General features: G+C 48.2%; 1 protein-coding gene across 5 annotated transcripts in view; it reads right to left on the bottom strand.

Annotated features, from left to right (window-relative positions):
- Window positions 1-845: 845 nt before the first annotated feature.
- Window positions 846-11,104, bottom strand: part of lrp1aa (low density lipoprotein receptor-related protein 1Aa) — a 180,466-nt gene continuing 170,207 nt past the window's right edge. For 3 of the 5 annotated variants that reach the window (XM_088633603.1, XM_088633606.1, XM_088633604.1), the window contains exons 83-90: window positions 10,461-10,622; window positions 9,858-10,041; window positions 8,846-8,947; window positions 8,108-8,181; window positions 6,452-6,545; window positions 6,042-6,080; window positions 3,154-3,298; window positions 846-2,683 (exon numbers count right to left, since the gene is read on the bottom strand). In XM_088633603.1, coding sequence (XP_088489729.1) covers window positions 2,546-2,683; window positions 3,154-3,298; window positions 6,042-6,080; window positions 6,452-6,545; window positions 8,108-8,181; window positions 8,846-8,947; window positions 9,858-10,041; window positions 10,461-10,622 — 938 coding nt within the window. In that variant the 3' untranslated portion in view covers window positions 846-2,545. The remainder of the gene's footprint in view (window positions 2,684-3,153; window positions 3,299-6,041; window positions 6,081-6,451; window positions 6,546-8,107; window positions 8,182-8,845; window positions 8,948-9,857; window positions 10,042-10,460; window positions 10,623-11,104) is intronic. The other 2 variants (XM_088633605.1, XM_088633607.1) reach the window with 1 other exon arrangement.

Below are 11,104 nucleotides of genomic sequence, written 5' to 3'. Positions count from 1 at the left end.
GACTGCATTGCGAGAGCAGACTGGGGGCACGACCTCAGTGTCACCCTCCTTGAGACAAGTGGAGACGTCAAGTATCGCAGGTGTGGGAAGGCCTCGTCGATCAAGGACACAAGGCCTTGTGACCCAGGACACAGCTCGGCTCCAGGGCATGGGCTCTCTGAGTTTTGGCCTGCAGTCAGTCTTGGGAACCCTCGCTGGGAGAGACGCCCGTTTGTCAAAGGGGAGCCAAAGAGACCCCTCCCCCTGCCCCGTGCACACTCCAACAGCTGCCCAGGAAGACGAACAGGCCACCAACATCACCCAGATCAACAAATTCAATTTGCGCACTGGTTCAGGACCAAAAACAAAGGCCTCTGATAGGCCTATGCTCTTGAGTACCGGACTGTAACACATGGTTATTTGTAATGCAAGGGGCCCATATGTACAACAGGAAAGAGTCGAGACACTGATGCAAGTAAATAATGACAACTGTGATCGCTTCACGTCGACACCTAAGTCAAGTCCACTTCCGGCTACTTGTGCTGCTGGAGCCACGGCCATAAGCACATAGCCGAACTGTGCAGAATAACAAGCAAGATGAATGAGAGGAACTAGGCCAGACCTGGGGTGAAATCCAGGAGTCCCATCGGGTTTCGTTTTTGAAAGAATTCCGACTGGGGAATGAGCTGAACCCGGCTCCAGCATGTGATGAGTCCGATTCCGGATCTTGGTGAATCCGATCACGGAAAGTGACGAATCCAAAGCAAGAACAAGATGAATCTGATGCCGGAACTCAATGATTCCAGTACGCAATGAGGCAGCGATAAAACACACCACAAAGAATCTGTACAAAGAAACAGCACAGATTTCTTTCTGTACAGTTTTTAAAATTTTATTTATAACAATATCTGTTATTTAGTTGTAAAGTACTCCAGCAAAAAATTATTAAAACATTATTCTCTTTCCAAAAGAAGGTCTGAGCCACCATGCATTTCTACTATAAAAGCTATTTTTTGTATTTTTTATTTAAAAAATAAAAAACAAACAAAAAAAATCTAACAAAAAAATGCATGTAGGAGAAAAGTGTTTTTTAAAAAAGTAAAATGATTGTACTCCTTAATTTTTTTTTTCTCGATTAAAAAAATAAACGAAAATCACGCTGTATGAATACTGTTACATAGTGTTCGGGTAAGCAATAAGGATTTGTTATTCTAGTTCTTGTTTTAGTTCACATGCATTGCGATATGGCTGGTCACCTCCCACAAAAGCAGCGTCTCAGCGTGACTATAGGAAGAGCTGAGCTCGAGAATGTACTGGACACAAGGCAGTATTAGCAGCAACGCGAAGAAGACGAAAACAGAATAAAAAGGGAAAAAAAGAACAATCAGACACAAACATAACCTCTCTTAGGAACGCACTTAAAATAAGCCTGGACAAGAAAAAAAACCCCAACAACATTTAAGCGGAAGATTAAAAGTGACAAAGGAAAATAATGTAATTTCTACATAAAGTCACATCTATACGCTATCCAGCCCTTACAGAAAATTAAAAAAAAACTACCTTGATACTTATCTCTTTCATTCCAGTGAATCGAGACACTGGATTCTCGAAAGTACCTCACTTTAGGACGCCATGCAGAGAGTTTGTCTGTGTCCAATCTCTGAGTTCCCGCAAAGGCGCCGAGATCGTTCCCAAGTCTTCCCACTTGGAAGCATAACAGACCTGGAATGTTTATTTATTTTTTGTGTTTCACTCACAACTCCTATGTCTCTGGAGCCCTAAGATTTTTGAAAGGCAAAAACAAAAATACTTTTCCTGCATATATATTTTTTCTTTACTGTGTGTGTGTGTGTTCATGTGGGTTTTTTTCAAAAGACACTTAATAGATATTTATATATATACGTTTATATATATAAATTTCATCTGTGCAAGGAGTAAAACAATCACTCTATTACGTTGTTTTCTGAGAAAATAAAATATAAAATTAATTAAAATACTGTGGAAGCCACCACTGCTGACTCCTGTACAAATGCCCGCTTGCCCTGCACACATTTTCACTGTTTCTTTCAAATCTAACCCCCAGTTTAACTCTCGATACAGTTCACCGTAGAAAAACAAAATCAGTGAATCCAACCCAGACCTAAGCTACAACATTGACATCTGACCCTTCACCTTTGCACTCACCCTCCCCTTTCACCTCACATTGACAAGACAATGGCATTATGGAAATAGAACGATGGTTTCTATACATTAATACAAAAATAAAAAATAAAAATTGCTCTGTCATCATCATCTCATTTTTGTTTGCACAGAGGTAGTGGCTATTTGGGTAAAGGGGCTAAAAAAAGAAAAACAGAAATTCTTATAGAAAAATGTTTTGACCAGAAGAATTAAAAGAACAAAATATAATACTGCAATCACATACAAAAGTAGTCCTTCATTTTTGTACATTTTATACAGTGTTCTCTCTTTTTTTGTTGCTTTTCTTGTTTTTTTTTAAAGGAAAAAAAAATGAATCTAAAATGGTGTAATGGCGCTCTGGTGTCTGTAGGGGGCAGGCACGAGTCTACGCCAGGGGGTCCCCGAGGTCCTCCTCCCCGCGAGACAGCAGCTCCTTCTTCTCGTCCGTGCTGGCCAGCGAGTTCCGGCTGCTGTGCGCCCCCATGTACAGCGTGGCGTATACGGGGTTGGTGAAGTTCGTCGGCTGTGGAAGTCAAGGACAGCGGCGCGGTGAGGCCCCGCCCTGGACTCGCTCGCGATTAACACAGAGAGCCAGATCGAAGCTACCCGCCGAGGTGCGGGAAGCACACCAGCAATACAGCGATCGTGAGCTCCAGCACTTGTTCTGCCAGGAATGATGCTAAGCTCAAGAAATAGTTTCTTAAAACTATACCCGTTTAATAATTACAGCTCTACGGACGGTACGTATAGAATTACCACCAGCTGCACTGGCACCTCTTGTCTGGAGTCTGAGGGTGAATTGCCATTCAGTGATCTTAGGATACCAATTGCTCAATTGCTTCTGCAATTCTTTTGGACTGAGCTGACCGTGGCTTGTCTATGATTTTAACACAATTCCATAATGTTTGAGTTTTCTACAGTCTGCATGTTGCACTGCCCAACAGGTGCCCTGTTCTCTAAAGGAAGGCCAGGTGCCCTGTAGGAGTGTGTCACCTTGTCAGGGTCCAGTGTGAAGTCGGAGTCCAGGAGCTCCCCCGCGTCATCGTCAGGCTCTCCCTCGTAGATCTTGTAGGCAGGATTTCCGATCTCCACATTCATGGCCCCGTTGGTCATCCTCTGGTGCGTGAAGCCCTTGGCACTGAAACACAGACACAGCCCCACGGTGAGCCCAGACTGCATCGCCTACTCCACACTGCTACACTCAGGACAGCATATAGACACTCCACACTGCTGGACACAGGACAGAGCACAGGACACACAGACACTCCACACTGCTACACACAGGACAGCGCACAGGACACACAGACACCCCACGCTGCTACACTCAGGACAGCATACAGGACACACAGACACCCACACCGCTACACACAGGACAGCGCACAGGACACACCGACACTCCACACTGCTGGACACAGGACAGCGCACAGGACACACAGACACTCAACACTGCTGCACACAGGACAGCGCACAGGACACACAGACACCCCATACTGCTACACACAGGACAGCGCACAGGACACACAGACACCCACACCGCTACACACAGGACAGCGCACAGGACACACAGACACTCCACACTGCTGCACACAGGACAGCATATAGACACCCCACACTGCTACACACAGGACAGCGCACAGGACACACAGACACTCAACACTGCTACACACAGGACAGCGCACAGGACACACAGACACCCCATACTGCTACACTATGGACAGCGCACAGGACACACAGACACCCACACCGCTACACACAGGACAGCGCACAGGACACACAGACACCCACACCGCTACACACAGGACAGCGCACAGGACACACAGACACCCCACACTGCTACACACAGGACAGCGCACAGGACACACAGACACTCAACACTGCTACACTCAGGACAGCGCACAGGACACACAGACACCCCACACTGCTACAGTCAGGACAGCACACAGGACACACAGACACCCCACACTGCTACACTCAGGACAGCGCACAGGACACACAGACACCCCACACCACTGCACTGTGGACAGCACACAGGACACACAGACACTCCACACCACTGCACACAGGACAGGGCACAGGAGACACAGACACTCCACACCGCTGCACTGTGGACAGCACACAGGAGACACAGACACTCCACACCGCTGCACTGTGGACAGCACACAGGAGACACAGACACTCCACACCGCTGCACTGTGGACAGCACACAGGACAAACAGACACTCCACACTGCTACACACAGGACAGGGCACAGGACACACAGACACTCCACACCACTGCACTGTGGACAGCACACAGGAGACACAGACACTCCACACCGCTGCACTGTGGACAGCACACAGGATACACAGACACTCCACACTGCTACACACAGGACAGGGTACAGGAGACACAGACACCCCACACCACTGCACTGTGGACAGCACACAGGAGACACAGACACTCCACACCGCTGCACTGTGGACAGCACACAGGACACACAGACACTCCACACTGCTACACACAGGACAGGGCACAGGACACACAGACACTCCACACCGCTGCACTGTGGACAGCACACAGGACACACAGCTCACTCAACTGGAACAGCAGCACCTCACACAGGCATTGGAAAAAATCCAACAGTGGCCAAGTTGCAATTTTTAAATGGATGCACCCATTCAGGGACCTGGTGTTTTGAAGTTCTTCACTAGGCTTTTTAGAACTCTGATATTAGCATGTTAAAGTAACTGAGTAAAGTTCATACTGATCAGTTAAAAGCCTTTTAAGAGTTAAATGACATTTTAATCACCCTCACATTTCTTTGAATGCATTTTTCAAATACACTTTGATCCATCTATTACGTAAATGTATTTCTTCTACAATTGAGCTATAATTATAATTCTATAAAGAGCTATAATTATCACAAAAGGGACTAAAATACTATGTTATGGTGCTACACAAAACACAAAAATGACTGTGCTACCTTTGCAATACTGATGTGAAAAACTGTCAAATGCAGCTTGCTCAGTATCTTAGTGATTGCAGGACTTATTCCAAATGCCCATTTAAAGAAAAATGGTGGACTTGGACAATGGGAAAAATACAATCTGCAGGCTGGATTGTAACAGATTGCAGCAAAGAAAAATCTCACAACAAAACTGAGAAGCCACAGTACTGACAGCTGGCAGGCTTCAGAGCTGAACCGGGTATTTGAAACACAAGACACAAAATCGGGGACTGGAACAGAGGAAACACCCAGATGCTGGGCAGGATCTCATTCCCAGGATCACTCGGGAAGGGAAGCATGAAAACAAAAAATGTCAGGAATCCAGGAGTCATGTTCGGCAAACGCTCGAGGCCAAGGACTTGAAGCTGCTGAATAATCAGTACAAGGTCCTGATCTGTGAAGGCATTCGCCTGCCAACCCACCTCTCATGGAGCATATGAGGTTGTATATCCTGCTGGATACATCCCATGTGTTAGAACAAGGTCATATTTTCAAAATGGCCACGCCTAGAGACAATTTGGCTTTGTGATTTATGAAACTGTTCCATCTCAGTTTCAGCATAAACACTTTTACTCTGAATTTAAAAGTATCACATCAATTGTTTTTCTTAAAATCTCGTTTGCTTTTGCCCCATGAGAGCTGCTACTATGTATTTTACTGTGGAGGTTTAAATACAACGTCGCTGAGCTTCTGTAAGCGGGAGTTGTGTTACTGGAGTGGGGAACGGGAATGCATTCCAGGAGCATTGTACTGGTTTCCTTTCAGACAGTTTCATTCAGACAGCTGTTTCTGGTTGTGCCACTCAGCTACAGCTGTGCTCAGCTGGCTCAGGGGAGGGGTGCAGGGCGGGGTCAGGGATGAGAGCAGACTGAGGAGGAAACCCTAAGTATTTTACCACAAGCATCTGGAGCGCGATTTCCCTGGCCTTATAGACCTGAGGGACAGGAGAGACGGCATTAATCACAGTTCTTGTCACGGGCCCATTAACCCATTCTCTGAAAACAAGCAAGGCAGGCTGTACGAGTCGAGTACATAAGGATGTGTCCATCAAGAAACATATTAGGTTTTGCTAGTACTTGACAGAGATGAACAAAGGCCTTTGTGTGCACAATTCATTTGCTACTAATTCCCTGATCAATATACTCTATTATACAAGAAAGGAACAACAGTGGTCCCAGCACTGATCCCTGCTGTACACCGATTTCCCTAACGCCCAGCCTCAGGATTGTTTCTCTGCCTGTTACATTCCTAACTGCTATCTTCTGATCAGGCATCCCACGCCCAGCCAAAATGCATCTCACTCACCCTCGCATCCTCCTCCTGTACCACACAACTGTGCCGACGATCAGCAGTGCCGCCAACAGCAGCAGGAGGATAGGGATCACGATGGAGGCTGTTCCTGCAGGCACAGAGCAGAACATCAGAAGGCTGTCAAAGGAGAGGAGGCCCAGCAAGCTCATCGCACTCTCTTCCTCTCTGCTGTTAGTACTGGCTCATCACTGACATTTCTCTCATTACGTTTGCTGATGACACAGCCCTGGTCAGCTTCTGAAAAGACCTGGAAAATCATCACGGGCCATTTACAAATGATTTTACTACATGGTGTGACGAGTTCTCTTTGAATGACCAGTTTCGTCACCTTGAAAACAAAGACACTGGTCATTGATTTTAGGAAAAATGCAAACGCCCCTCCAACCTACTGTAATTAACAGTCAGACGGCAACCATAGTCAATAACTACAGGTACCTGGGACTGGTCAAAGACAAAAACCAAAGATGGGACAAATGTGACAGCATTTTATAAAGAAACGCCAACAGAGAATCTCTTTATCTTCAAGACAGACTAGTTTAACACTTTTCTATAAGTCACATATTGAATGTGTCTTGACATACTGTCTCAGTTGTTGATTTCACAACATCAGAACTGTTAATTTTAATAGGTTGAGAAAATTTGTGAAAATAAGTAGCAAAATAATCGGGGCATATTAAATCTTCTTAAATATCCTCTAAAAGAAAGGTTGTAAAAAAAGGTCAGTACCACTACAGAATGTGTGTCTCACCTCCTCCACTGTGAATTTACACTACACCCATCTGGGAGATGCCTCTGTGTAAATGTAATAGACTCAGAATCTTTCATCCCTGCTGCAATAGGTCTCTCCGACAATGTCAACTAACTCGCTTATCTCCTGTAACAAACGGCACTGTCTTCTCTGTTGGAAACGTTCATCTTCCTTGTTGTATTGTTGTGTTGGGTTCTACCATAAACACAACAGATTTCCCCCTGAAACTGAACTGAACTGAACTGGCTGCAACCCCCTCTATCGTGCCAAGTATGAAATTCCAATGAAAACTGACAGTTCAGAGTAAACAATCAACCCTAAACTGCACGTCTTTGGGAGGTAAGAGGGTATCAGAGCCTCTGGCAAAAAAGTCACGTTAATATGGGGAGAGCTGGCCAAATCCACACTGACAGGAGCCCTTGACCAAAACTGGACCCAGGATGCTGAAGCAGAGAGGCACTAGTGTTCACCACTTCGTCACTTCCCCCCCAAAGACACTGAATGGTTAGTGATCTAGTGAAGCAGCTTGGTGTGCTCTAATCCAAGAACATAAGAAAGGTTTCAAATGAGTGGATGGACTGTTAGCCTGTTAGCCCACCTAGCGCGTTAGGTAGTTAGTAGATAACTGATCCAAGGATCTGATCCAGCCATATGGCTGGGTAACATCTTCGAGACTCCCACAATCCATTGCTTATTGGGAATGCACGCGCTGTTCTGATTCCTTACAGTTCAACCAGTGTCAGATGAGTATCAGATTTAGCTGTTTACAAGTTCATTTCCCCAAGAAAAAAAACAGACGCTAAGTAACGTTATCGGAGGATAATAAAGGGCTCCTGTGATGGACTACAGAACATGATGGCACGGGATAAATCAGGTCAAGAAGAGAACGAGAGAGAACGTACGCCCACTGTTCTCTGTCGAATCCAAGGTCGTGACTTTATCTTCACAGCGTTGGCCACCGTACCCTGCCTGACACCTGCAAGGAGACGTGAGCAGAGGATTAGTAGTGATGAGAGGCACCGAAGTACCCAGAGAACAACAGAGGTCACTCACCGACACTGCCTCCACCACAGGCAACAACGCCCTGAATGGCTCTATCTATACCTGCACAGTAGGTCTTTACAACCTACATTTATGTCAGTATAACCAGGTTCCTGCTGCTGGGGTTTAGATGTCACTCAAGAGAGTGAAAGCACTGAAGACAAGCATGCCTTCAACTTTCTCTTTTTCTTTCTGCAGCCCCCGGTATTACATAATGCCCAGTTGTGTTTCTGAATGTGTCACAAAAAAGTATGAAATGCTACAAATGAGAGGTCATCTGCTGATCCATCTTTCTCCTTTGGTTGCCTGCAGCTTACAAATTTATGAATTCCATCTATCCCATTCGTAAAGGATCCTGCGAAGCCTGCTTCCATCACACGGCCTGGGAGCAGGCTCCAGACACCCACGGCTCTCTGTGCGAAGAGGTGTTGGCGTCTTCTACACGAGCGGCCGCACACTGCTGCCCATGTGTGTACGCTCCAACATCGTTACTTCCTGCGCACAGGGTTTCATAGAAACTGGGATGGTCAGCCGGCTGTCTTGAGGCCGAGACCAGCGGATTCCCCTCGTCTCCCGGGGCTGTAGGGGGCGCTCCTTACTTGCACTCCTGCAGGCGCGTGCGCGAGTTGGTCGTGCACTCCCCGTGCACGCAGTAGTCCGCACACGTGTAACAGCTGGGCGCGATGACTCCACTGCTGCAGCTGAAAGCAGACGGGTCGCATTATATTACACTTGAGCCTCCAGCGAGAGCCTGCAAGGAACTGGTCCAGTTAATGCGCCATCTCAAGAGTGGGCCGCGCCACAGCACAGAGCAGTCTGCCCTCCAGGGCTGTGTGTGCTGAGCGCTCCTGAGAAAGGGGCACTGTGGGAATCAGTGCTAAACCCCAGATGGGCCAGTGCCTCCCTCTTTTTTTGGCCAGCAGCCATGTAACTAAGGTTGCTGCTGAAAGGTATTAGAGGGGCCAGTAGGGGGCGCTCACCCTGTGGTCTGTGTGGGTCCTAATGCCCCAGTATAGTGATGGAGACACTATACTAAAAAGGCGCCGTCCTCCAGATGAGGAAATGTAAAACTGAGGTCCTGACTCACAGTGCTTATTAAAAATCTCAGGGTGTTTCTCGAAAAGCCTTTTTACCAGTCATGGCCTCCTAATAAGTACAGTATCTGCAACAGAATGTCTGATATTTGTACCACAGAATCTAATTGAAAGACCGTTGTGTATGGTCTTACTTAAGACGTTACAAATACATAACATCTGGCTCTGCACCAGTCCACTCAGAGCCTGTGCAGATTAACCATCGTCTGCCTGCACCCCTCCAGCCTGGGCGACCGGGATGCCCAAGGCTGCTGTTAGGTGAGCGATGTACAGTAAACACGCGTCGTGTCGTGCCACACTCGCACTGGCGGAGAGCCCGTGCGCCGCCTTTGACTGCATTTTGTCTTCAGTACAAATAGCAGCAGGAAGCTCGCCTACAGCCTGCACGAAGTGGGCTCTAGGTGCCGTCACCTGGCCTGCACATCACAGACAAACATTCTGCTTCCATATAGGAGTGGCATTCTAGCTACATACTGTATGTTGTGGACGGGACACCGCGGGTGGCAGCGGGACTCACTTGCAGGTGACCTCTCCGGTGGGCTTGTTGGGGTTGGTAGGAATGCATTTCCCTTCCTTGCAGTAGTGGCACTTGTCTATCTCGCACATCCAGCCGTCGTACTGGGGCACGCAGCGGCACAGCTTGGTGCCGTTGGCCGTCTGCTGGCACGTGCCGCCGTGGAGACAATACCCTTCACACTTTCCTGCGGAGGAGGTGCAAACAGAGGACATCAGCCCTGCTGTGTGGGCATCACCGGGACACCGGAAACACGGCACTCTAGATTCAGCTCAAGTGTGCCCCTGTACACCTGTATCAGTGGCAAACCCAGATACTTAACTCAACTGAATGAATCCCCCAGTTCTTATTTCTTAGCGTACCCACTCAGTTTGGAGCAGCTGTCTAAGGCTTGCCTTAAACACCCTGCAGACGTGCCCTGTCAGAGCTAACATACCAAGCGCTACAGGAGAAGAGCAGAGCCTATTCAAGGGGCACTGAGTCTATCACGAGCGCTGGGTTGCCTGCAGGCGCCCAGCAAGTCCCAGGACAAGCGAAAACAACCCAGGCCGACCACTGGCTACTCTGCTGGCCCCCCTGGGCCCTCAGCCGGACCCCGACACTCACGGTACTGGCACTTGTCCCCCAGGAAGTCGCTGGGGCAGCGGCAGGTGGGCTGGTTGCCCTGGTTGACGGTGCAGTTGCCGTTGTTCTGGCAGTAGTCCTTGCAGGTGTGCTGGTTGCAGCTGGGGCCCGTGAAGCCGGTGGGACAGCGGCATGTGGGGATCCCTGGTAGAGAAGGGGGGGGGGAGAAGAGACATGCTTAGGACAAACCTCCTCTGCACTCCTGCTCTCCTTCCAGGCCAGAGTAGCGCGCCTAAGGAAACAAAACCAGCCCAAACGTTTCTGTCTCACGGCAAGGGGCTTTCTGCATTCCCAGCAGCCCTCTCTGCAGGACTAGGGGCATCAGCGCCACCACTGGGCGGACAGGATAGGAGGCGGTTGCAGAGGGGGAAGAGCAGCTGGCATTACCGCCAGGGTGAAGCTGAGTGGGTCACACTTCAGCTCAAGTACACACAGAAACATCCAGCCTTCAGATGACATGAGCAGATTATAACACAAGGAGTGTTCTTTCCAGCTATCGGATCAGCCAATAAGACCCACCTAGCAGTACTAGACTGTGACCAGTGAGGCACTCCGAGAACAGGAAATGATCTGGCGCTGCAGGCTGGGCTAGGCTACATGCACAGCAGGAGTAAAAGGCTCTCAAA

This window comes from Lepisosteus platostomus, chromosome 1, assembly GCF_059453375.1.
Source record: "Lepisosteus platostomus isolate fLepPlt1 chromosome 1, fLepPlt1.hap1, whole genome shotgun sequence".
Taxonomy (NCBI): Eukaryota; Metazoa; Chordata; class Actinopteri; order Semionotiformes; family Lepisosteidae; genus Lepisosteus; species Lepisosteus platostomus.
The sequence above is the reverse complement of the archived record's forward strand: the minus strand, read 5'-3'. Positions and strand labels throughout refer to the sequence as shown.